The sequence below is a fragment of the Rhinatrema bivittatum genome, chromosome 6 (assembly GCF_901001135.1).
Source record: "Rhinatrema bivittatum chromosome 6, aRhiBiv1.1, whole genome shotgun sequence".
In the NCBI taxonomy this organism is placed as follows: domain Eukaryota; kingdom Metazoa; phylum Chordata; class Amphibia; order Gymnophiona; family Rhinatrematidae; genus Rhinatrema; species Rhinatrema bivittatum.
Window position 1 is genome coordinate 327,683,418 of NC_042620.1, and position 22,179 is coordinate 327,705,596.

General features: G+C 47.0%; 1 protein-coding gene across 2 annotated transcripts in view; it reads right to left on the reverse strand.

Annotated features, from left to right (window-relative positions):
• The window catches only part of ATP7A (ATPase copper transporting alpha), an 88,577-nt gene that overhangs the window by 28,526 nt on the left and 37,872 nt on the right, over window positions 1-22,179 (reverse strand). For both annotated transcript variants that reach the window (XM_029607643.1, XM_029607644.1), the window contains 7 exons: window positions 19,520-19,683; window positions 14,511-14,672; window positions 9,054-9,130; window positions 6,606-6,825; window positions 5,806-6,039; window positions 1,105-1,196; window positions 407-534 (listed from right to left, as the gene is read on the reverse strand). In XM_029607643.1, coding sequence (XP_029463503.1) covers window positions 407-534; window positions 1,105-1,196; window positions 5,806-6,039; window positions 6,606-6,825; window positions 9,054-9,130; window positions 14,511-14,672; window positions 19,520-19,683 — 1,077 coding nt within the window. The remainder of the gene's footprint in view (window positions 1-406; window positions 535-1,104; window positions 1,197-5,805; window positions 6,040-6,605; window positions 6,826-9,053; window positions 9,131-14,510; window positions 14,673-19,519; window positions 19,684-22,179) is intronic.

The following is a 22,179-nucleotide window of genomic DNA, read 5'->3' on the forward strand; positions in this document are numbered from 1 at the left end:
AGCTGGAAGAAAACAGGAGAATGGAGGAAGTAGCAGGCCATAAAAAATGTTGTTTTTAAGAAGTCGATTTGGAGAACTCTCACAGGCTCAAGGTATAAATGCACAGGAAATTCCTGAATAAAACTTCCAGTATTCCCAAGAGCCATACTGGGAGCCCGGCCTGGGTTGGAGAGACCAATCCCAGGAATGAATAGGTGGTTTCCTCTCCAAATCTGGGGGCGGGGAGCCCTCACTGGTTGGTCCAGCGGTGGCACCACTTCCGGCCCAACGACGCTGCTTTTGACTAGGTCGCACATTTCTTCAGACACGGTACCAGTAAAATAAATAAATATTCACTCTGACCTCAGTACGGAGAAACTACCACCTCTGTGGAAGGCGCAAAGCGAATGTGGTGGAAACTCCTTGCCTGTGATAAGGGATTCGTCAACCATAGAATGTCCTTCGATAACTCGCCCGTCTACAGGGAACTTGGCTCCTGGCACCACTTTTACAAGGTCTCCTCGCTGGACCAGCTCAACATCCACCTGATCCTCACTGAGGCGCCAATCAGGACAGGGAGACGGGAGAGGAAGAGAGAGAGAGAGAGAGACTTTCAGCAAGCAGAGAAAATGGTCCCGCCGTGCCCCGATTTTGGGGGACCATTCTGGATGTCCCACTCTTGTGAGGTTTATACCCCACCCCCCCGATTCTCTCCCACACTGCGTGTCTACCCCCTCCCCCAATGCAAACAGCATGCTCGAGGCCATGCCTGGTAACCCTCGTCAGCCCGGTGCATGGAGGGACGACCGTGCTGTCCGTGGCCAGCAGGTCACGGCCTTCCTTCCCTCCCTCTCACTATGTAATCGTCGCCTTCATGGCGTCGCTCTCCCCCCCCCCCTCTGCTGAGCCACAGAACGCAGTGCTACGGCCTGAGTCACGGGGGCCATCCCTCTGCTCTTACACCAGTATTACGTACCGCGGACCAGAATTTAATACAAGCCTAAGACGTCGTCGTGCAAAACATCTCCATACCAATCCCATCCAGCGCCCTGAATACGGTTCTCTTGAAGAAGTTATCAAAAACTGAAAGGGTAAGATAAATGAATGAATGAATGAAGTGCGTACCTCGCGACGGTGTTGTTAGCTGTGCGGGTTATTATCGTCGCCTCTGTGGCCTGCAGTGAAATTAATCTGGAAAGGGCTTCAGATGTTTTGCCCTGTATAAAAACATAAATCAGGAACACTGGCAATGACGCAGGACGACTGGCGAAAACGTTTGTTTGTTTTTTTTGTAATTGAAGTTTTTATTGAAGTCATTCAACTGAACAAAACAGCGAGATGCAATACAGTACCACAGGCACAAGACAACAACAGGAAGTACAAAGCACCTCGGAATGGGACAGAACAAGAAACTGTTAGCATAATCCTGAGTAAACTGCTTTCGTATGGATTCCCCCCCCCCCGGTAATCAATGCTTTTAGCGATACAGAAGTATGATAAAAGGATATGAAGGGTCAGTTATTGATTCTCAGTCCACTGAGTCAGGCATATTACCAAGCTTCCATGTTGAATAGCGAGACCAAGCGTCCCTCTGGAGGGCCATTCTATCGTGACGGGCTGCCGTGAGTTTACTCAGGTAATATATCCTGCCTGGTCTAGACTGGACGGTCCCCTCAAGGTGGGAGGCCCCTGCTTGCCCTACCAAAGCGCCATTTCACACTTGGCGGGAGGAAACTACCTGTTGAATCGACGGCGTTGGGGTTTGAGCACGGAAGAGAAGTTCCACCTTCTCCATTCTGGCCTTGCGACCTTTGGGTGTCATTAGGGCACATTTGGTGCAGGTCAGGACAGCGTGCTCACATCCGAGACACATTACACAGACTTTATGGGGGTCTGTGATGGACATGGTGCGATTACAGTCCAGGCACCGACGGAACCCCGACGCCATGGCCATGAAAAAACTCGAGCCACGGTACGTTCGACGGCCAGTAGGCCGCGAGGGCAAAACTCGACGGGAATTGAACCGAAAACGGGTAAAAACTTACCGGAGTACCGCGGAGTCAAAAATTCAAAGGAGGGACCCCTGTGGGGTATGAAACTTTTTAGTAATTCTGTGAGGAAAATTCCTGTCAGGAATCTCTGCGGAGCTCCTTAACCGCGTGGCTACTGCTGCACGGAAAAAAGAAGACTGAAGGGGGACCCCTGCTGGCTGCAGTAGGGGCCATTCAAAGTTCTAGAAACTTTGACAAAAGTGTTCCGTGATTGGGCTCCATCCTGTGATGTCACCCATATGTGAGGACTACCATCCTGCTTGTCCTGGGAGAAAAGGAAAAACGCTGGCGGTCAGTTTTTTTTTCTTCTGGGCCGCCATTCTGACGTTGTGACAACCCGCCGCTTCAATTCTTTTGTTCAGGGATCGCTCGGGGTAGCGCGATGGGGGCCGATGCAAACCGGTCGGGTGAGGAGCTCCTGGTTTAGGCAGCCATTCCCGGCGGTGACGTCACTTGCTCCTGGCACGCACATTTTCTTCATGTTTCACTTGCCTGCTAATTTTATTGGGGTGCTTGGAAATTTCCTTTCAACCAAGCTCTCTCTCCAAAGAAAGTTTCTCTCAGCTCCAGCCTCTAGCAAACATAAGCAACTGTCGGCTGAGATCAAACACTTTTCAACAAACAAAGCTAAAAAACCGAACAGAAGCCCAGGGGCACTCACAGCATTTGGCAAAAGATGATTCGCTTGAATGTCACATGGATTCGCAGGATATAAAACACTGAAGCCCGGAACATTCCGGACAGTAAAACATGACATTTCTATTTGGCTGGTTTTCTAGCTTTGCTTCGAATCAAAACAGGAAAATGGATTGCGAACTTTACCGCCCATACATCTGAATATTCCTAATTTATGAATATTCCATGTGCAATAATGTGGTTATAGTTTTAGTTTACAAGTTCATTTATTTCAAGATTCTCATCGAGTCATAAAAGAGGACAAACCAAAATGCACATGAGCATAGAAACCCAGAGAAACAGACTGTGAAGGCAGACAAGAGGCAAGAGGGTATCTAAGTCCCGGTGCAGTGCTATAGACACCAGCGGATCTCTGGCTTTCCTCTAACATCTTGTCAACTAAGGATCCTCCGTGCTTATCCCAGGCTTTACCCCTCACTTCTCCACAGCTAAGGATCCTCTGTGCTTATCCCAGGCTTTACCCCTCACTGCCCCACAGCTAAGGATCCTCCGTGCTTATCCCAGGCTTTACCCCTCACTCCCCCACAGCTAAGGATCCTCTGTGCTTATCCCAGGCTTTACCCCTCCCTCCCTCACAGCTAAGGATCCTCTGTGCTTATCCCAGGCTTTACCCCTCACTCCCCCACAGCTAAGGATCCTCCGTGCTTATCCCAGGCTTTACCCCTCACTCCCTCACAGCTAAGGATCCTCCGTGCTTATCCCAGGCTTTATCCCTCACTCCCTCACAGCTAAGGATCCTCCGTGCTTATCCCAGGCTTTACCCCTCACTCCCCTCACAGCTAAGGATCCTCTGTGCTTATCCCAGGCTTTACCCCTCACTCCCTCACAGCTAAGGATCCTCCGTGCTTATCCCAGGCTTTACCCCTCACAGCTAAGGATCCTCTGTGCTTATCCCAGGCTTTACCCCTCACTCCCTCACAGCTAAGGATCCTCCGTGCTTATCCCAGGCTTTACCCCTCACTGCCCCACAGCTAAGGATCCTCTGTGCTTATCCCAGGCTTTACCCCTCCCTCCCTCACAGCTAAGGATCCTCCGTGCTTATCCCAGGCTTTACCCCTCACTGCCCCACAGCTAAGGATCCTCCGTGCTTATCCCAGGCTTTACCCCTCCCTCCCTCACAGCTAAGGATCCTCCGTGCTTATCCCAGGCTTTACCCCTCACTGCCCCACAGCTAAGGATCCTCTGTGCTTATCTCGGGCTTTACCTCTCACTCCCCTCACAGCTAAGGATCCTCTGTGCTTATCCCAAGCTTTACCCCTCACTCCCCCACAGCTAAGGATCCTCTGTGCTTATCCCAGGCTTTACCTCTCACTCCCCCACAGCTAAGGATCCTCTGTGCTTATCCCAGGCTTTACCCCTCACTCCCCCACAGCTAAGGATCCTCTGTGCTTATCCCAGGCTTTACCCCTCACTCCCCCACAGCTAAGGATCCTCTGTGCTTATCCCAGGCTTTACCCCTCACTGCCCCACAGCTAAGGATCCTCTGTGCTTATCCCAGGCTTTACCTCTCACTCCCTCACAGCTAAGGATCCTCTGTGCTTATCCCAGGCTTTACCCCTCACTCCCCCACAGCTAAGGATCCTCTGTGCTTATCCCAGGCTTTACCCCTCACTCCCCCACAGCTAAGGATCCTCTGTGCTTATCCCAGGCTTTACCCCTCACTCCCTCACAGCTAAGGATCCTCCGTGCTTATCCCAGGCTTTACCCCTCACTCCCTCACAGCTAAGGATCCTCTGTGCTTATCCCAGGCTTTACCCCCCTGAGGATCCTCTGTGCTTATCCCAGGCTTTACCCCTCCCTCCCCCACAGCTAAGGATCCTCTGTGCTTATCCCAGGCTTTACCCCTCCCTCCCTCACAGCTAAGGATCCTCTGTGCTTATCCCAGGCTTTACCCCTCACTCCCTCACAGCTAAGGATCCTCTGTGCTTATCCCAGGCTTTACCCCTCCCTCCCCCACAGCTAAGGATCCTCTGTGCTTATCCCAGGCTTTACCCCTCCCTCCCTCACAGCTAAGGATCCTCTGTGCTTATCCCAGGCTTTACCCCTCACTCCCTCACAGCTAAGGATCCTCTGTGCTTATCCCAGGCTTTACCCCTCACTCCCTCACAGCTAAGGATCCTCTGTGCTTATCCCAGGCTTTACCCCTCCCTCCCTCACAGCTAAGGATCCTCTGTGCTTATCCCAGGCTTTACCTCTCACTCCCCCACAGCTAAGGATCCTCTGTGCTTATCCCAGGCTTTACCCCCCCCCCCCCGAGGATCCTCCGTGCTTATCCCAGGCTTTACCCCCCCCCCCCCCCGAGGATCCTCTGTACTTATCCCAGGCTTTACCCCCCCCCCCCCCGAGGATCCTCTGTGCTTATCCCAGGCTTTACCCCCCCCCGAGGATCCTCTGTGCTTATCCCAGGCTTTACCCCTCTCCACGGCTGAAGACCCTGTGTGCTTATCCCAGGAGGTTCATATTCAAAGACCTGCTGAGCTAACTGCAGAACTATCAGCATTGCCCAAAGTGAAATTGTGTTCCGGGAACGACCCTAGCACCAGATTTTTATATTTTTTTTTTTTTTACCTGGGTAAATTATGTGGCAGCAATGATTTGCCAGATAAAATGTAACTGAAGAGCAGAGGAAAAATGTAAAACCTTGGGATTACTCTTGCAAACTCCAAAGCTTAGCTGGAGAAATCCTATGAAGATTGACCTCTTCGATCCTTTTGTCTCATAGCCTAGAACGTTTGGTGCAGACTCTGCACTATTTTGGCAGCCCTTTCCTAAGCTGCCTCTCTCCTCTGTATCCTTTTGGATATGCACTAGGGGAGGTCTCACCAATAACTTGTACAGAGGCATTACCTCCTTTTATTTCCCACTCTGTTATGCCTCTTCCTATGCAGCCCTGCATCTCTCTCCGACTCCAGTTACACCACCTTGTCGCACTGTTTCGCTATCTTGAGATCTATTTCTTTCATTTAATAATACGTGAAATGATTTCTACATTAGTCCCTTTCTGTTAAAACAATGTCCTTGTATCATCTTTGTATCTCGGGAGAGACTTGCAGTCCCCTCCTGTCGCATGAAGGCTCACCTTTGCCACGTGCTCCAGCCATCGGCCCAGCGCTATGAAGACAAAGAGCATGGGAGGAGTGTCGAAGAACGTGATGGGGTTGACCTTGGCTCTCTCATACATTGCGACCAAGAGAATCACGAGCGAGTAGGCGAAGGCGATAGTGGTGGCCAGGACAATCAGCACGTCCATGTTAGCCGTCTTGTGTCTCAGTGCTCTGTAGGCCTGGATGTAGAAGTACCAGCCCCCTAGAACCTGCACCAAACAATGCAAGAGAAATGCATGGCTGTTTTAATTATTTACACTAAAAGATTCATCACTCAGGGCCTGATTTTCAAAAGCATTTACAGGCCTAAAAAATGGGTTTCACATGTGTAAATGCACTTTACCCGTGTAAGTGGGCTTTGGAAAATTGCCACAAATTACGCCACTGAATTGTCCATAGGATTTACTCCAGTAAGTGCACTTCATGCGTGTAAATGGCTTTTGAAAATTGCTAGAATAGTAGTTACATTTACATGGGTAAATCCTTTTGAAAATTACCCCTTAGTACATATTTTGTGTTAAATGGCTTCAAAGACGACATTTTGTGGCGCTGCATATAGGTTATTCAGCAATTTCTGTGAGTAAAACAATAAATTGCTCGTGTAAATGCCTTTGAAAACTTCCCCTTTTCAAAGTTCCTGCGGTTTAAAAGTGGCATTGATTTATTGCAGCAGAACTTTAACCCATCAACATACAAAATTCTCATACCTTCACATGAAATCATGTGTGTGACTCGTCCATATATTAAATAAAAACACACAGGATGTGTAACTTGCCTGCACAGGGACACACAGTAGAAAAGACACCAAGTTCATGATAGACAATCCTGGGAGAAGCTGGCGCTCCAGGAACATGGAGGAGTGAAACTTTTCCATATCTTCCATGCTCATGTTGTGATGGTGAACCGGCTGATGGCTATCCATAGCCATCATGTAAATCATCAAGCCCATTACAGGGATACAGAAACACAGGCTGACCAGGAAGGACCTTTTCCACCTTAAAATGGAGAAAAAAACCCAAAAAACCAGAGCCTGTGAGACTTCATCGAGCTTTTAACCATGCACAATATTTCAGAACGGAAATCCCCAAACCTCGCTTTTCTTCCCAGCAGGGCGAAGCCCCAAAGCTGGAGTTCCCCCGAGGAGCTTCCCCCCTGTGCTTCCCTACAGGGTACGAGGGCGGCTCAAGCTGGCTAGAGTGACCCACGTGCGACAAAACGTCAGCAAGCAAGTCATTTCCGCCCAGGGTTCGACACTGGTCACTGGCGTTTATAAAAAAAAAAAAAAAAATCCACTTCTCTCACAAGGTGGCCCACGAAAAGCAACATCTGAAGTCGTCCTCAAGATGGGTACAAAAAGTCACAGTCGCGGTGCTGCCGATGAGGTGTGTGACAACCGACTGAAATCGTGTTCCAGCTCCCCCCGGGATTCTGCTAACTGGGACCAGGGCCAGCGCGCTACCCCTCCCCAGAGGCTGCACGGACTGCTGAGACCTCCCCGGGAAGCGGCTCCCTGGGAGGTAATAACTGCTGTGACCTCCCCGGGAAGCGGCTCCCTGGGAGGTAATAACTGCTGAGACCTCCCCGGGAAGCGGCTCCCTGGGAGGTAATAACTGCTGAGACCTCCCCGGGAAGCGGCTCCCTGGGAGGTAATAACATGCACTTCAGGACTTGCACTCTGGCATCCCCTGCTATTTATTCTTTCTGAATGTTGCCTTTCCATCTATATTTCTATGCAAGGGCAGATATTTTATCTACGTCTTTACCTGGCTTGGATTTAGGGAGAGGCAACTGCCTCGGGCGCCAAATTGCCAGGATAAAAAGGAGGCACGTGCCAGCACAGTTTCCAAGCGGTGCTGCCATGGCCCTCTGTCGATGGGTGCCAACGTCTTAAATACAGCCCTGGCCTTTACCAACGTCTGCTAGCTTGCTCGACTGACTCAACATTTCTCACGAGGGGTTTCAGGGGTTACTGTATATATTCGTGTACAAGCTGAGGGAGTTTTCAACCCGAAAAGTTAAGACATGTGCCATGACCTGTAGATAAGTCTAGGGTAAACCTCTGAGCTATCCCCGGTCACTCACTCTCGCCCCCCCCATGGCCATCCCCGGTTCGTGCACCTGCAGGCAAGACAGCTTCTCCCCCGCACCCCCTCCCGATCCCTTAGCTCACCCCCCCCTTGCTAGCAGAATGATGGGAGCTGCTGAGGCGCGTCCTCCCGCCTCCCCTCAGGGTCCCAGGGTCGCACTTTGAACCACCTGGCTCTAGGCGTGCCCATCAGGCCCTGGCAGGGGAGGAGGGAGCCTGGGCGCCTGAGCAGCTGCAACGCCCGTCCTCCTCCCGCTAGTAGTGGGGGTGAGTTAAGGGATGGGGAGGAAAAGCTGTCCTACTGCCACCGGCCTCTTTCTGGCCGCTTCGGATGTGTCTTCAGCCCGCGGGTGGACAGACCGGGGACAGCCATTAGAATAGAATAATTACCATCAGGGGAGGAGGAAGCTAGCATTGACCCATGGATAGGGCGACCCTGTGTTTTTAAGATGAACTTTAAGACTTTAACTTATTGACTTATACACGAGTATATGCGGCATGTGTTTACTGGAGCACCAGATATACAAATGCAAGATCATCTTTAAAGAGCACTTAATAATCATTAACGTTAGCTATCTCAAACAGGCGACGCCGATGAAATGCTCTCAAGATGGCATTTAGGGCTACAATGCAGCACTGTACGTCGTCAAACGGCAGGCCCAGCTCCCCTTTGCAGCAAGCACGGAGTCGATACAGGAGCCTGCAGGCATAGGCTCGGCAGTGGCCAGACTGCAGCTGGAGAGGCAACACAAGGTTTCTGGCTGTGGCCACCACTATGAAAATAACTTCGTTTTATTAACAAAGCCATCTTCTCCTTCTGAGTGTGTACAGTGGAGCTCTGTTTTAACACCGTGTGTTCTCAAAGAACGCACCGGATGAACCAACATTTTGAGCCAGCTAAGTAGAGAAACTTCTTTAAAATACTGCAATATGACCCTTTTCTTTTCATTCAGGCTGTATTTCTCCTGTGCATTTGGGTTTTGTTTTCTTTTCACAACATACACATTATCCATCTTACTATAAAGATCTAACACAAAATGTACAGAATTTTCTTAATTCTACATTTTTAAGGCTGGGCTCTAGATGTGTGTTTGGTTTTTAAGTTTGGGTTTTGCATGCTACAGAACCACCACTCACTGTCTTATTTCCTGTCGATGGTCTAGATGGCTTGCTGATCTGTCCTTCTTAACTAAAGATGTTTCATAGCCTAAATCCTAGAAGGGGAAAACAAACACCACATTTTCATATGTTCTCTCTACAAACAAATCATTATAGGTACACAAATTATACTAGTAAAGGATTCAGCCCTTTCACCCAATAGTTAATCTTAAGATACTGAGGATGATCCTGCAGTAATTTTTTTGAATATACAAAAGCACATACTGAAAATAAAAGGTGAAATTACTTCTTACCCAATAATTTCCTTTCCTTGAATAGTCAGACTAGCCCAGATGAATGGGTTATGCACATCAGCCACCAGATGGAGACAGAGATCAACAGACTTGCAGATGTCACCCCTTATATACATCTGTGCTGACCCCAGCCTGCCAGTATTCCTGTAACAAGCTTACTCTGAATCTCAACACCATTAATTATCAAACATATTACTGTTTTGTTTTTTTAACTAGTGGACTTCCAGAAGAACAAGGAAGCAAAAAGGAAGAAAACGTTTCCAATAGTAAATAAAGAATGAAGTGCAATGAAGTTTAGGCTTCCAATCTGTGTCCCAACTGTGCTTACCTGCCTGCAAAAATAATCCTCTGCACAGCAGCAAACATATGAATGCACTGAAGATACCAGCAGCATAGGAAAGGACCTGGACTGGTCTAACTGTATTCAAGGAAAGGAAATTATCAGGTAAGAAGTCATTTCACCTTCTTCATCCAGTCAGACCAGTCCAGACGAACTGGACGTACCTAAGCTACTTCTAACAGGGCGGGATGCTGCCCAAACCTTTTGCAAAACTGCCGAGGCAAAGGAAGCTTCCTCTCTAGCTGGTAATGCTTAAAAAAAAAAAATGGGTATGCATTGACGACCAAGTTGCTACTTTACCGATCTCTGCAACTCCGCGCCCTAGCGGAATGAGCCCATGCCTACTTCAGAAAGGAAGTGCCAGAATCCACATAGACTGCTATAAATAGCTCTTGAATCCAGCTCGTAGCTAGAGTGGCTGCTTCACCTTTCCCGCAAACAAAGAGACTGTCTGAAAACGCTAGCGACCTTGAAATATCTTCAAGATGTTTCCTCAAGTCCAAAGGGTGAAGAAGAAGAGCGAAGTCTTCAGAATATGCCTGTCTACTAAAGGAAGGCAAAGAAACCTACGTTTGGAAGGAAGGAGGGAACTGTATGAATCTGGACCCTTTCTTTATAATCAATAAGAAAAGCTCCCCCGCAAGAAAGCTCTTGCAGGACAGATATCTTCCAAGCCGAACTAACAGTGACTCGGAAGAACATCTACAATGTAAGACGTCTTAAAGAAATAGCCTTAAAAGGAGAAAACTATGGGCCTGCCAAGAAAGACAAAACTAAGTTCAGATATCAAAGCCTCATGCCTCTCAAGAACAGTCACTTGGATAAGAAGACAGATCTACACTGCATACAACCCCTAGAGCAAGAGAGCACCACTACTTGCACCTTCAATGTATTAAGCGCTACGTCCTTAGAGAGACCTTCCTGCAAAACTTCCAGAATTAATGGAACTGGCACATTCCCTGAAACACACTGACATCCAGAGCACCAATCCTCAAAATCTCTCCAAACCAGCACAGAAGACAAGGAAGTGGAAATTATTCTAGCTGGAGGAGTGTAACCACCACAGCCTGAGAATAACCTTTCTTCACTAATCATGCCCTCTCTGTTGCATCTGTGGACCCTTGGACTGAGGCAGGATTGATGCAACCTGCAGGTTCCCAGTGTCGGCAGGTGGAGTCAGATGAAGAGACCCAGCTGGAGCTTCGCCTATATCAGCCCTTGTTCCCCTCAGGTTGGAGCCTTTGAGTCCCAGGGCTGGTAGATCTTAGGTGGGGTCTCTGCTGATGGCAGAAGTGGTGGTCCTTGGATAGCATGGGTCATAGGCAGATGGAGATCAGGCAAGTTTAAGGTCTGGGTGATGGTCAGAGGAAGGGAGCAGTCAAGCTTAACCAGGAACAGGCTGAGGTCAGTACCAGGTCGAAGGAGAAGATACGGGACAGATAGGCAGGGCAGGAAGGCCAGGGCAAGCACAGCAGGAACCATGCTGGAGACAAGCAGATGAAGACAGAAGATAAACTGGACAACTGAAGACAGACTGGACTGAAGAATCGAAGACAAGACTGCTGGAAGCAACATGCTCTACTGTGGAGGAGGTGGACCTGATGCCGAGGTGATGAAAGAGGTTGAGGGCCTTTTATATCCCTGACTGAGTGAGGTCTTCGAGAGGCACCACAGGGCTCTTCCCACCATTGGCCCTTTGAATGTATCAGTGTTAGCCGCACGCTCGTCTAAGAAGGAGCGCGGCAGGAGGAAGCTGGCAGCATCCTGATGCACAGTGAGCCAGTGGCAAGTCACCATGAAGAGGAGCAATGCCCTGACACGTTGAGTTCTGATGGCGTGTCGCTGGGTTGGGGGGCCCAGCCAGAGAGGTGAGGGTGGCAGTTTGCAGGGTTAGCCCGCGGACTGCTGAACATAATACTCTCAAGGGCCAAACCATAAGAGAAAATCAATTCAAGCCCTCGAGAAACAGATTCTGGTAAAGTAACTCCTTGTGAGGCGGAAGCCTTAGAGCAGAGGTTCCCAAACCTGTCCTGGGGGTCCCCCAACCAGTCAGGATTTCAGGGTATCTACAATGAATATGCATGACAAATTTGCATGCATTGTTTCCAGAGAAAGAAACCAGTGCCTTAGAGGGCTGTTTCACAGAAGACACTGGAGATCTGCAGGCCAGACTGGAGCAATCAGTAACACCAGTCCTGCGTGCCCAGCAATCTCTTGAAGCAGTCTGCCTATCATGGGCCAAGGAGAAAAAACGTACAACATCTGAACTAAGGCATCAACCTTGGATGAACGAGCTTCTCTCTTTCAGCTGTTAAATCTGCACACTCTCACATCTGGCAGTCTCCATTGCTCTGCTCTGGCCACACAACGTCTGTGCTCTTTCTTCCTTTAGTACACGACCCATCTTCATATCTGAGCTCCCAGATAATCCAGTGTCTGAGATAGCTGAAGATTGCTCTTGGAAAAAATGGACAATGCAAGAACTGGATAACTTGCTGAGAAGGCGAAACACTCTCCCGAAAGGACTTTGCTCTTATCAGCCAATCGTCTGGACAGAGAGTACCAAAATACCTTCCTTGCGTAACGTTGCGACAACTACCACCATCACCTTCGAAAAGGTTCTCAGGGCTGTTGCTAGCACAAAGGGACAAAGCCTGAAATCAAAAATGGTGATCCAGCACAACAAACCTCAGGAAGCACTGATGATTATCTTCACATCCCACTCCAGAAGAATCTTCCACCAGGTCCAAAGAGATCAAATGCACAATTTTTTTAATTTTTTTTACATCCCGCCAAGGCATCGTCAGCCGCGCGAGGTGATCAAAACCCACACATAACTAATGCCTGTTTTGCCACGGGTCTTATTACATCGGCTTCTATGCATGCTGTGCCATCTCCTCGACCCTACTGACTTCTGCACTATTTATTTATTTATTTATTTAAAGCTTTTCTATACCGGCATTCATGATACAATCATATCATGCCGGTTTACATATAACAAGGGGTGCAATAACTTTCTTTTAACCAGTGTCGAGGAAATAAAAAGATACAATATAACTAGGTTGTTGAAACTGGGAAGGAAGGAGACGGAAAATCCTTTAATCACTCATTCTCAGGTGTCACTTACAGGCATATACTGTACAATCTTTACAAATCATTCAGAACACAGCTGCACGAGTCCTCCCAGGCACTGGAACACACGAGCACATTATGCTTGCATCACATTGGCTTCCCATACGTTACAGATTTCAATACGTTTTCCATACGTTACAGATCACATTGTGATACGTTGCATCACATTGGCTTCCCATACGTTACAGATTTGTACACCCCTGTTATATGTAAACCGGCATGATGTGTTTGCAACCCGAATGCCGGTATATAAAAATTTTAAATAAATAAAATAAATAAATAAATATAAGCTAGCAGTTATAATTCACAAAGCTGTTGTACAGTGTTACCTCTCCTCATCTAATCAGAACCTTCTTGACATCCCATCTCCCAGGGGCGCACACGTATCCGGGACCCATGGAAGGGGCTTTTTGACAGCAGGTCCTCCACTGTGAAACTTGCAGCATTAAGGAATCTAAGGCCTTTAAAAAGGCACTTTAACTTTTTTTTTTTCTAAAAAAGCATTTGACTCCCCAACTTAAGAGCCATTTAACCTCATACGCTGCTTCCTTTTTCCTTTGTCTCACTTTCAGAGCCTATGCCAAGCAAATTGTTTGGCTATTTTATTTTGTTAATTTTTGACATAGCCTTATTGTCTTGTGGTTTGCATGCATGTGACATTGTACCTCACCCCAAACCACTGAAGGGCGCAGGAAACAAATATAATAAATACTTTATTATCCATTGGAGACCAAGCACAGGCTCAACTCATCTCTTTCTTAAAGAGACAGGAGCTCACCAAGAACCAAAATGAAAATGTAAATTTAGAAAGCAGAAGAGGTACAGCAAGCAGAGAGGGGCAGAAGAGGGAGAACTGGGTAAAAAGACAAAATTAAACCCAGGTCCTACCTGCCACTGGAGACCTCCAGTCCTGTCATTGCTCAGTCAAAGAAAGGAAACCTTATCAGTCACTGCAGGAGCTGCCTAAATTGATCCAAACAGGTCCAGGACCACACTCAACCGAGGGAGGGAATATTCTGCTTTCATCATGGGAGTAAGTCCCCTAACATCATCATCTACAGATTTCAGCCCACAGAATGGGATGCTTGCCTACCATCTGCTGGAAATAGTGAATGCTAATTTATTCCTTATAAACAGCAGAGATGTTTATAAGGAATAACATTAGTGAGCCTGTTGATCTCTGTCTCCATCTACTGGTTGGAGTGCATAACCCGTTCATCTGGACTGGTCTGGCTGGATGACGAAGAATTAAAATTCAGGCAAGTAAAAACAGTTTCTTTCTCTCTTGAGCTGCTATGTCACTTAAAATGATAGGTTGTTTTGATCTTGTATAAAAACCTAAGGTCTTTATTAAATCATATGAGAAAAAAGTCGCAAGTGCATTACTATCCAGAGCCCTGTGTATTTTGCTTACTAAATTTAGACTGCAATTTCCATATCTCAATCAGCAACTGAGAAATGCTGAGGCAGGTTAGGTCCAGAATCACCTGTGCATAAGACCTCAGGTGCTGCCAGGACTGCCCGCAGTGGATCTGCACAGTTAAGTCTAGAATTACACCCCAAAAGTAGTGATGAGGTACAGCCATAAAAATGCTTAAATTAGGAAAAATTACGGCGCCGACTGGAAAAGCACAGACAACAATAAGCCTATTAGCCCTAATAATAAGCAGCCAAGGGCAAAGCAAGAAAAATCACTTTTTAAATAGCTACCTTTAATATTTTCATAATGTCTCGAGGGCCGACAATCTCCGGGTCGTACTTGACGTGCGCCTTGTTCGTTGCAAGGGCGACCGAGCTGTACAGCACGCCTTTGGTTTTCATTAGGGTGGACTCGATTTTATGCACGCAGGAGGCGCAGCTCATTCCCCGCACCTGCTCCAAGCAAAAAACACAAACGGGAGTGAAAATGCCACGGCGGTCAACACAGCAGCAATTCCAAAACGCTAGCAGAACATTCCACCTTTTCAACAGACATTGAAAAAATGACAGTGCAACATAAAAAATAGAATTTATCTTTAGACCATAACATTAAAATTTGGCATAGTGGTCGCCAACTGCAGTAAAAATAAACTCTCAATGAAGAGCGCTAGACGCAGTACACTTGGATTTCAGCAAGGCCTTCGACATGGTTCTGCACAGAAGCATTATAAAGTGTCAGCCTTAGAATGGATCCTGGAGTGACTGAATGGGTCAGAAACTGGCTGACTGGGAAGTGACAAAGTGTAAAGGTAAATGGAGCTTTTTCAGAGGTTGGGGGGGGTTACTACTGGTGTTCCTCAGACCAGTTCTTTTCAACATTTTTTGTGAGCAACACAATGGAAGGGTTGTTGGAAGAGAGTTGTCTTTTTGCCGTTGATACCAAAATCTGTAACAGGGTGGACAGCCAGAAAGGAGTGGAAAATATGAGGAGGGATCTAGCGAAGCTTGAGGAGTGGTCTAAAGGTCTGGCAGCTAAGATTTAATGCTAAAAACTGTAAAGTAATACATTTAGAATGCAAAAACCCAAGGGAAGGTACAGTATTGGAGGTGATAAGTCTTCTAAGCTCAGAGGAAGAGTGGGATCTGGGGGTGACTGTATCTGATGATCTTAAGGAGGCCAAGCAGTTGGGTAAAGTGACAGTAAAAACCAGAAAGATGCTTGGCTGCACAAGGACAGGAATGGTCAGCAGAAAAGGGAAGGTGACATTACCTCTGTACAGGTCCCTAGTGAGACCTCATTTGGAATACTGAGTACAATTCTGGAGACCCCACCTTCAGAAGGATATAAACAGGATGGAGCCGGTCCAGATGGTCAGTAGCGTATGCTCTAAAGCATATGGGGATAGACTTAAAGATCTAAACATATACACCCTAGAGGAAAGGCAAGAAGATAGGAGACATTCAAACATCTCAAAGGTTTCCCATGCACAGGAGGTGAACCTTTTACAATGGAAAGGAGGAACTAGAATGAGGAGCCGTAGGATGAAGTTGAAAGGGGGTAGATTCAGGAGTAATATTAGGAGATATTCCTTTACAGTAAGGGTGGTGGATGCATGGAACAGCCTCCCAGTGAAAGTGGTGGAGACAAAATAGTATGTGAATTCAAGAAAGCATAGAATAAATACAGGGGATCTCTAAGGATGGGCAGACTGGAAGGGCCATTAAGGAGAAATACCTTACCTGACAATTTAGTTTTCCTTACTGTAGACAGATGGACTCAGGACCATTGGGTTATGTGCTCCCCTGCTAGCAGATGGAGACGGAGTCAGGTTTCAAAGTGGATGCCACCCTAGATACACCGCTTCAGTATTCTCTTCAAAAGTCATTGTGGACAAACTATTGAACAAGCTTGATTAGAACTTGATTAAAACCAACTTGACTAAAAACGGATAACCGTAACTGTACTCAACCAATCACTCACCGAATCCCAGCAAGATTACAGATGTCCTGATCTAGGGATTGGACGCCAGCTTACCCATAATCTCTTGGAATTGATATTCATTTCATGGGCGATTCCTTGGCACCGTTCTTGGGCAGCCATGGGCAGGATGCTGAGTCCATTTGTCTACACTAAGGAGAATGAAATTTATCAGGTAAGTAATTTCTCCATTTCCTAGCGTGTAGCAGACGGACTCAGGACCAATGGGATGTACCAAACCTACTCCCGAACAGAGTGGGAGGCTGCCCACAGTCCGGTTAACACCGCCCTTGCAAAGGCTGCATCCTCTCGGGCCTCAACGTCCAGGCGAAGAAGGTAAGGAGGACCACGTCGCCACTCTGCAGTTGTCGATGGGAGACAGCAGCCTAGCTTCCGCCCATGAGACCGCCTGAGCTCTAGTGGAATGAGCTTTAACCTGAAAAGGTAATGGCTTTCCAGCCTACACATAGGCTCCCGTGACCACCTCCTTGATCCAGCGAGCTATGGTAACCCGTGAAGCTGGTTTGCCCTGCCTCCTTCCACTGTGAAGAACAAACAAGTGATCTGTCTTGCAGGCCGGTTTTGAAACTTCCAGATATCGCACCAAAAGCCTACTGACATAAGAAATTGCCATGCTGGGACAGACCAAGGGTCCATCAAGCCATCATCCTGTTTCCAACAGAGGCCAAACCAGGTCACAAGTACCTGGCAATTACCCAAACACTAAGAAGATCCCATTCTACTGATGCAATTAATAGCAGTGGCTATTCCCTAAGTAAACTTGATTAATAAGAAAGCAAATCTAGATCCTAGAGAACCCAACAACTTCCGACCTATTTCCAATCTACCTTTTCTAGCAAAGATCATAGAAAAAATAGTCAACACCCAATTATCAGAATACCTGGAAAATCACAACATTCTCCATTCATTGCAATATGGATTTCGCAAAGCTCTAAGCACCGAATCCCTCCTCATCTCCCTCACAGACCATCTCATCATGGGTATGGACTCCGGGCACTCCTTCCTGCTAATACTCCTCGACATCTCGGCAGCATTCGACATGGTGAATCATTCCACTCTCCTTAAATGACTTTCGGACATCGGGATAACAGGTACGGCTTTCAAATGGTTCGACTCCTTTCTCACGAACAGAGGCTACAAAGTAAAGATCAACAACAAGGAATCTCTGCTCATCAACACTACAAGAGGTGTTCCACAGGGCTCCTCTCTGTCTCCTACACTATTCAACCTATACCTTCTCCCCCTTTGCCAGCTGCTTACGAATCTTAAACTCAAACACTATCTTTACGCCGACGATGTCCAAATCCTGATCCCTATAACCGAATCCCTTACAAAAACACTGAAATTCTGGGACAACTGCCTCCAAGTAATCAACGACCTCCTTACTACCTTAAACCTTGTGCTCAACACGTCAAGGCAGAAATGCTCCTTATATCTCTCAACCACAAAGATAGCCTACACACAAGTCACACCAACACCCTGGTCAACCAAGCAAGAGACCTCGGAGTTATAATTGATAACCAGCTAAATCTAAAAAAGTTCATCACCAACACAACCAAAGACTGCTTCTTCAAACTTCAGGTACTAAAAAGACTCAAACCGCTACTGATTTTCAAGACTTCAGATCGGTACTCCAGGCCATTATATTCTCCAAATTAGATTACTGCAATTCCATTCTGCTAGGCCTTCCCGCTTCCTCCACCAAACCGCTTCAGATGCTACAAAATTCGGCTGCCAGAATTTTAACAAACTCCAATAGAAGAGACCACATCACACCTATCCTGAAAAACCTACATTGGCTCCCAGTAAACTTCAGAATTCTACACAAGTGTCTCACCATCATCCATAAAGCTATCTACAACAGAACACCCATCGATTTACACTACCCACTCACGCTACACTTCTCTTCCAGACCCATCAGAGAAGCATAGAAAGGTACGCTACACACACCCCCAGCCAAATTCACACACCTCTCATCCACCAAAGACCGAGCCTTCTCGACAGCAGCGCCAACCATCTGGAATAACATGCCCACAGACCTTAGACAAGAACCTTGCACGCAGACATTCAGAAAGAAACTCAAGACTTGGCTATTCCTACAAGCCTTCCCTGATCTATGACCTCCCTAACTGCTACAACTCACCTTGGTCCACCAGTGGACGTTCCCCATCCCTGACATGGCTTCTGACGTTATATTAATCAGTCCTGAGTTTTATGAACTAATACTATTTAGTCAGGAACATTTGATATTCCACAGCCCTAAGTAGAGGATGTCATGTATATATTTGATAATAGTCAGTCCTGACTACAAGTGATTATTATAGTCCTAAGTATATGTCTAGATATTATTTATTTCTGAGACTAGATATTATTTATTTCTATGTTAGCTATGACTCTGGCTTTTCCTCCTCCCAGTTCAAGTGCCCCTGTTTTATTGTAACTTTCATTCACTTTTTCTCTCTTCGCCTATTGTGCACGTTGATGTTAATGTTATTGCACCGCTGTTTATTGTAAACTGATACGATATGATTGGTATCATGAGTGTCGGTATAAAAAAGCCCTAAATAAATAAACAATGGACTTCTCCGCCAAGAACTTATCCAAACCTTTTTTGAACCCAGCTACACTAATTGCACTAACCACATCCTCTGGCAACAAATTCCAGAGCTTTATTGTGCATTGAGTGAAAAAGAATTTTCTCCGATTAGTCTTAAATGTGCTACTTGCTAACTTCATGGAGTGCCCCCTAGTCCTTCTATTATCTGAAAGTGTAAATAACTGATTTACATCTACTCGTTCAAGACCTCTCATGATCTTAAACACCTCTATCATATCCCCCCTCAGCCGTCTCTTCTCCAAGCTGAACAGTCCTAACCTCTTCAGCCTTTAAATGATGGAGGCGGTATTTTTCCGCGACCTTGTGCCTATCTAGGGATGGCAACGAAATGGACCGATTCAAATAAAACTCCAAGACTACCTTGGACAAGAAGGATGGAACGGTACGAAGTTGTAACGTACCCGGAGTCATCCGGAGGAACGGCTTCTGACACGCCACTGCCTGTAGTTCAGAGGGTAGATTTAAAGGGTGGGGAGGAGAGGGGAGGGGAAAGGAAGGTTAGGGTAGGGGGTAGGAAACTGTGGAAGGCCGGGATGCATAATCCCCCCCCCCCCCCCGTGTGCGCGTCCCCCGGATTTTATATCATGCGCGCACAGAAACCCGAAAGCAACTCGCCTTCAGCTACCAAGGAAAAGGTGCGTGCCAAAATCTAATCCCGCCAAGCCAAAAAGTAATCATACTTACAACAAGTTCTAGGACCCCATTTCCTTCGTTGTAGTTCTCCAGCACCGTGGCCCCGAACCCCAGCTCTTGTATTAGCTCTGCTACGGCAGGCGGGCGAATGACTGCAGGATCGAATCGGACTTCTGCCTTCCCTGCCATCAGCGCCACCAGGACAGAATATATTCCTAGAAATGCAGCGCAAAATAGGCAGGGTTACTGGAGGGGGAAAAGGAGTGGCCGGCCCTCGGCACAGCTTATTCTGTAATCGCAGCCCCATATCACCCTGTAAGATAAAGGGAGCTGCCACAAGCAGTGATTCGGTATAAACCATATCTCACTTATTCTGTAAACGCAGCCCCATATCACCCTGTAAGATAAAGGGAGCTGCCACAAGCAGTGATTCGGTATAAACCATATCTCGCTTATTCTGTAAACGCAGCCCCATATCACCCTGTAAGATAAAGGGAGCTGCCACAAGCAGTGATTCGGTAAATCAAACCATATCTCGCTTATTCTGTAAACGCAGCCCCATATCACCCTGTAAGATAAAGGGAGCTGCCACAAGCAGTGATTCGATAAATCAAACCATATCTCGCTTATTCTGTAAACACAGCCCCATATCACCCTGTAAGATAAAGGGAGCTGCCACAAGCAGTGATTCGATAAATCAAACCATATCTCGCTTATTCTGTAAACGCAGCCCCATTTCACCCTGTAAGATAAAGGGAGCTGCCACAAGCAGTGATTCGGTATAAACCATATCTCGCTTATTCTGTAAACGCAGCCCCATTTCACCCTGTAAGATAAAGGGAGCTGCCACAAGCAGTGATTCGGTATAAACCATATCTCGCTTATTCTGTAAACACAGCCCCATATCACCCTGTAAGATAAAGGGAGCTGCCACAAGCAGCGATTCGATAAATCAAACCATATCTCGCTTATTCTGTAAACGCAGCCCCATATCACCCTGTAAGATAAAGGGAGCTGCCACAAGCAGTGATTCGGTATAAACCATATCTCGCTTATTCTGTAAACGCAGCCCCATATCACCCTGTAAGATAAAGGGAGCTGCCACAAGCAGTGATTCGGTATAAACCATATCTCGCTTATTCTGTAAACGCAGCCCCATATCACCCTGTAAGATAAAGGGAGCTGCCACAAGCAGTGATTCGGTAAATCAAACCATATCTCGCTTATTCTGTAAACGCAGCCCCATATCACCCTGTAAGATAAAGGGAGCTGCCACAAGCAGTGATTCGATAAATCAAGCCATATCTCGCTTATTCTGTAAACACAGCCCCATATCACCCTGTAAGATAAAGGGAGCTGCCACAAGCAGTGATTCGATAAATCAAACCATATCTCGCTTATTCTGTAAACGCAGCCCCATTTCACCCTGTAAGATAAAGGGAGCTGCCACAAGCAGTGATTCGGTATAAACCATATCTCGCTTATTCTGTAAACGCAGCCCCATTTCACCCTGTAAGACAAAAGGGAGCTGCCACAAGCAGTGATTCGGTATAAACCATATCTCGCTTATTCTGTAAACGCAGCCCCATTTCACCCTGTAAGACAAAAGGGAGCTGCCACAAGCAGTGATTCGATAAATCAAACCATATCTCGCTTATTCTGTAAACATAGCCCCATTTCACCCTGTAAGATAAAGGGAGCTGCCACAAGCAGCGCTCCAGATACTCTTAAACGGATTCGGTAGATCAAACCATGTGTCGCTTAACCTGTGTAAGGAGCAAACAGCTAGAAAGACTGGCTTCATACTGTTCCTAAATTTCTGGGTATAAAAGGAGCCAATTTAAAATGTGCCTACTCGTCGAGTTTTATGCCACCAGCAGTGTCCACCCGTCTTCCTTAGATAGGTTTTTAGAGGGGTGGGGGCCTGGTTTCTTGCTGATGTACTGAATTAGATTACATCCCAACGGTGGACCCACTTTTAAGGACCTGCTTTTGGGTCTTAAACTCTGCTACATTCAAGTCCTGGCCCGATTGACTTTAACCCAAGGACCAATCACTGCTTGCTCTGCATTCTGAAGCAGGAGCTTTGTGCTTTCTACCTGCATCTCTTTCTATTTAATGATACTCAATTAATATTCTTAATCTATTCCCACCTATTCATCCTTTTCAGCCTCTGTTTGTGTCTGTCCTAGGAGGAGGGCCTGTCCATTCTGCTGGTCATTTTTATAACAGCCTGAACAGCGGTAAAATCTCAGAAATTTACTTCTTCAAAATCCTCAGGTTAATTGGCCAAGTGCGTGCACAAATCACCGCTCCAGGCAAGGCGTAACTTGGGTGGTGTAACACCATTTTTTATTTTAAAGAGTATGCATGTAATTCCCAACTCTGCCCCTCCCCCCCGGATCGTAACAACTCCCACAAAACCAGGTTCCCTGCATCCTTTTACACTCACAAACAGGGCTTTAAGAATCAAACCCTGTGCGTCTCTGTACAGCGCCGCGGACGTGTGGTTATAATAAGAATACTTTCCCCTCCCCCGAGCTGCACAGGCCTCCTCTCTCCATGTCTTGTGAAACAGCGCACACACACTTTTAGCTGCATTCAGGGAAGGCAGTTTTCGGACCATCGCCTTACATGGTCCAAAAGCTTCTTTACTCCCCCGAAATCACTCTGGAATGTGCCGCGCCTATTACTCGGATAAACCGATCATC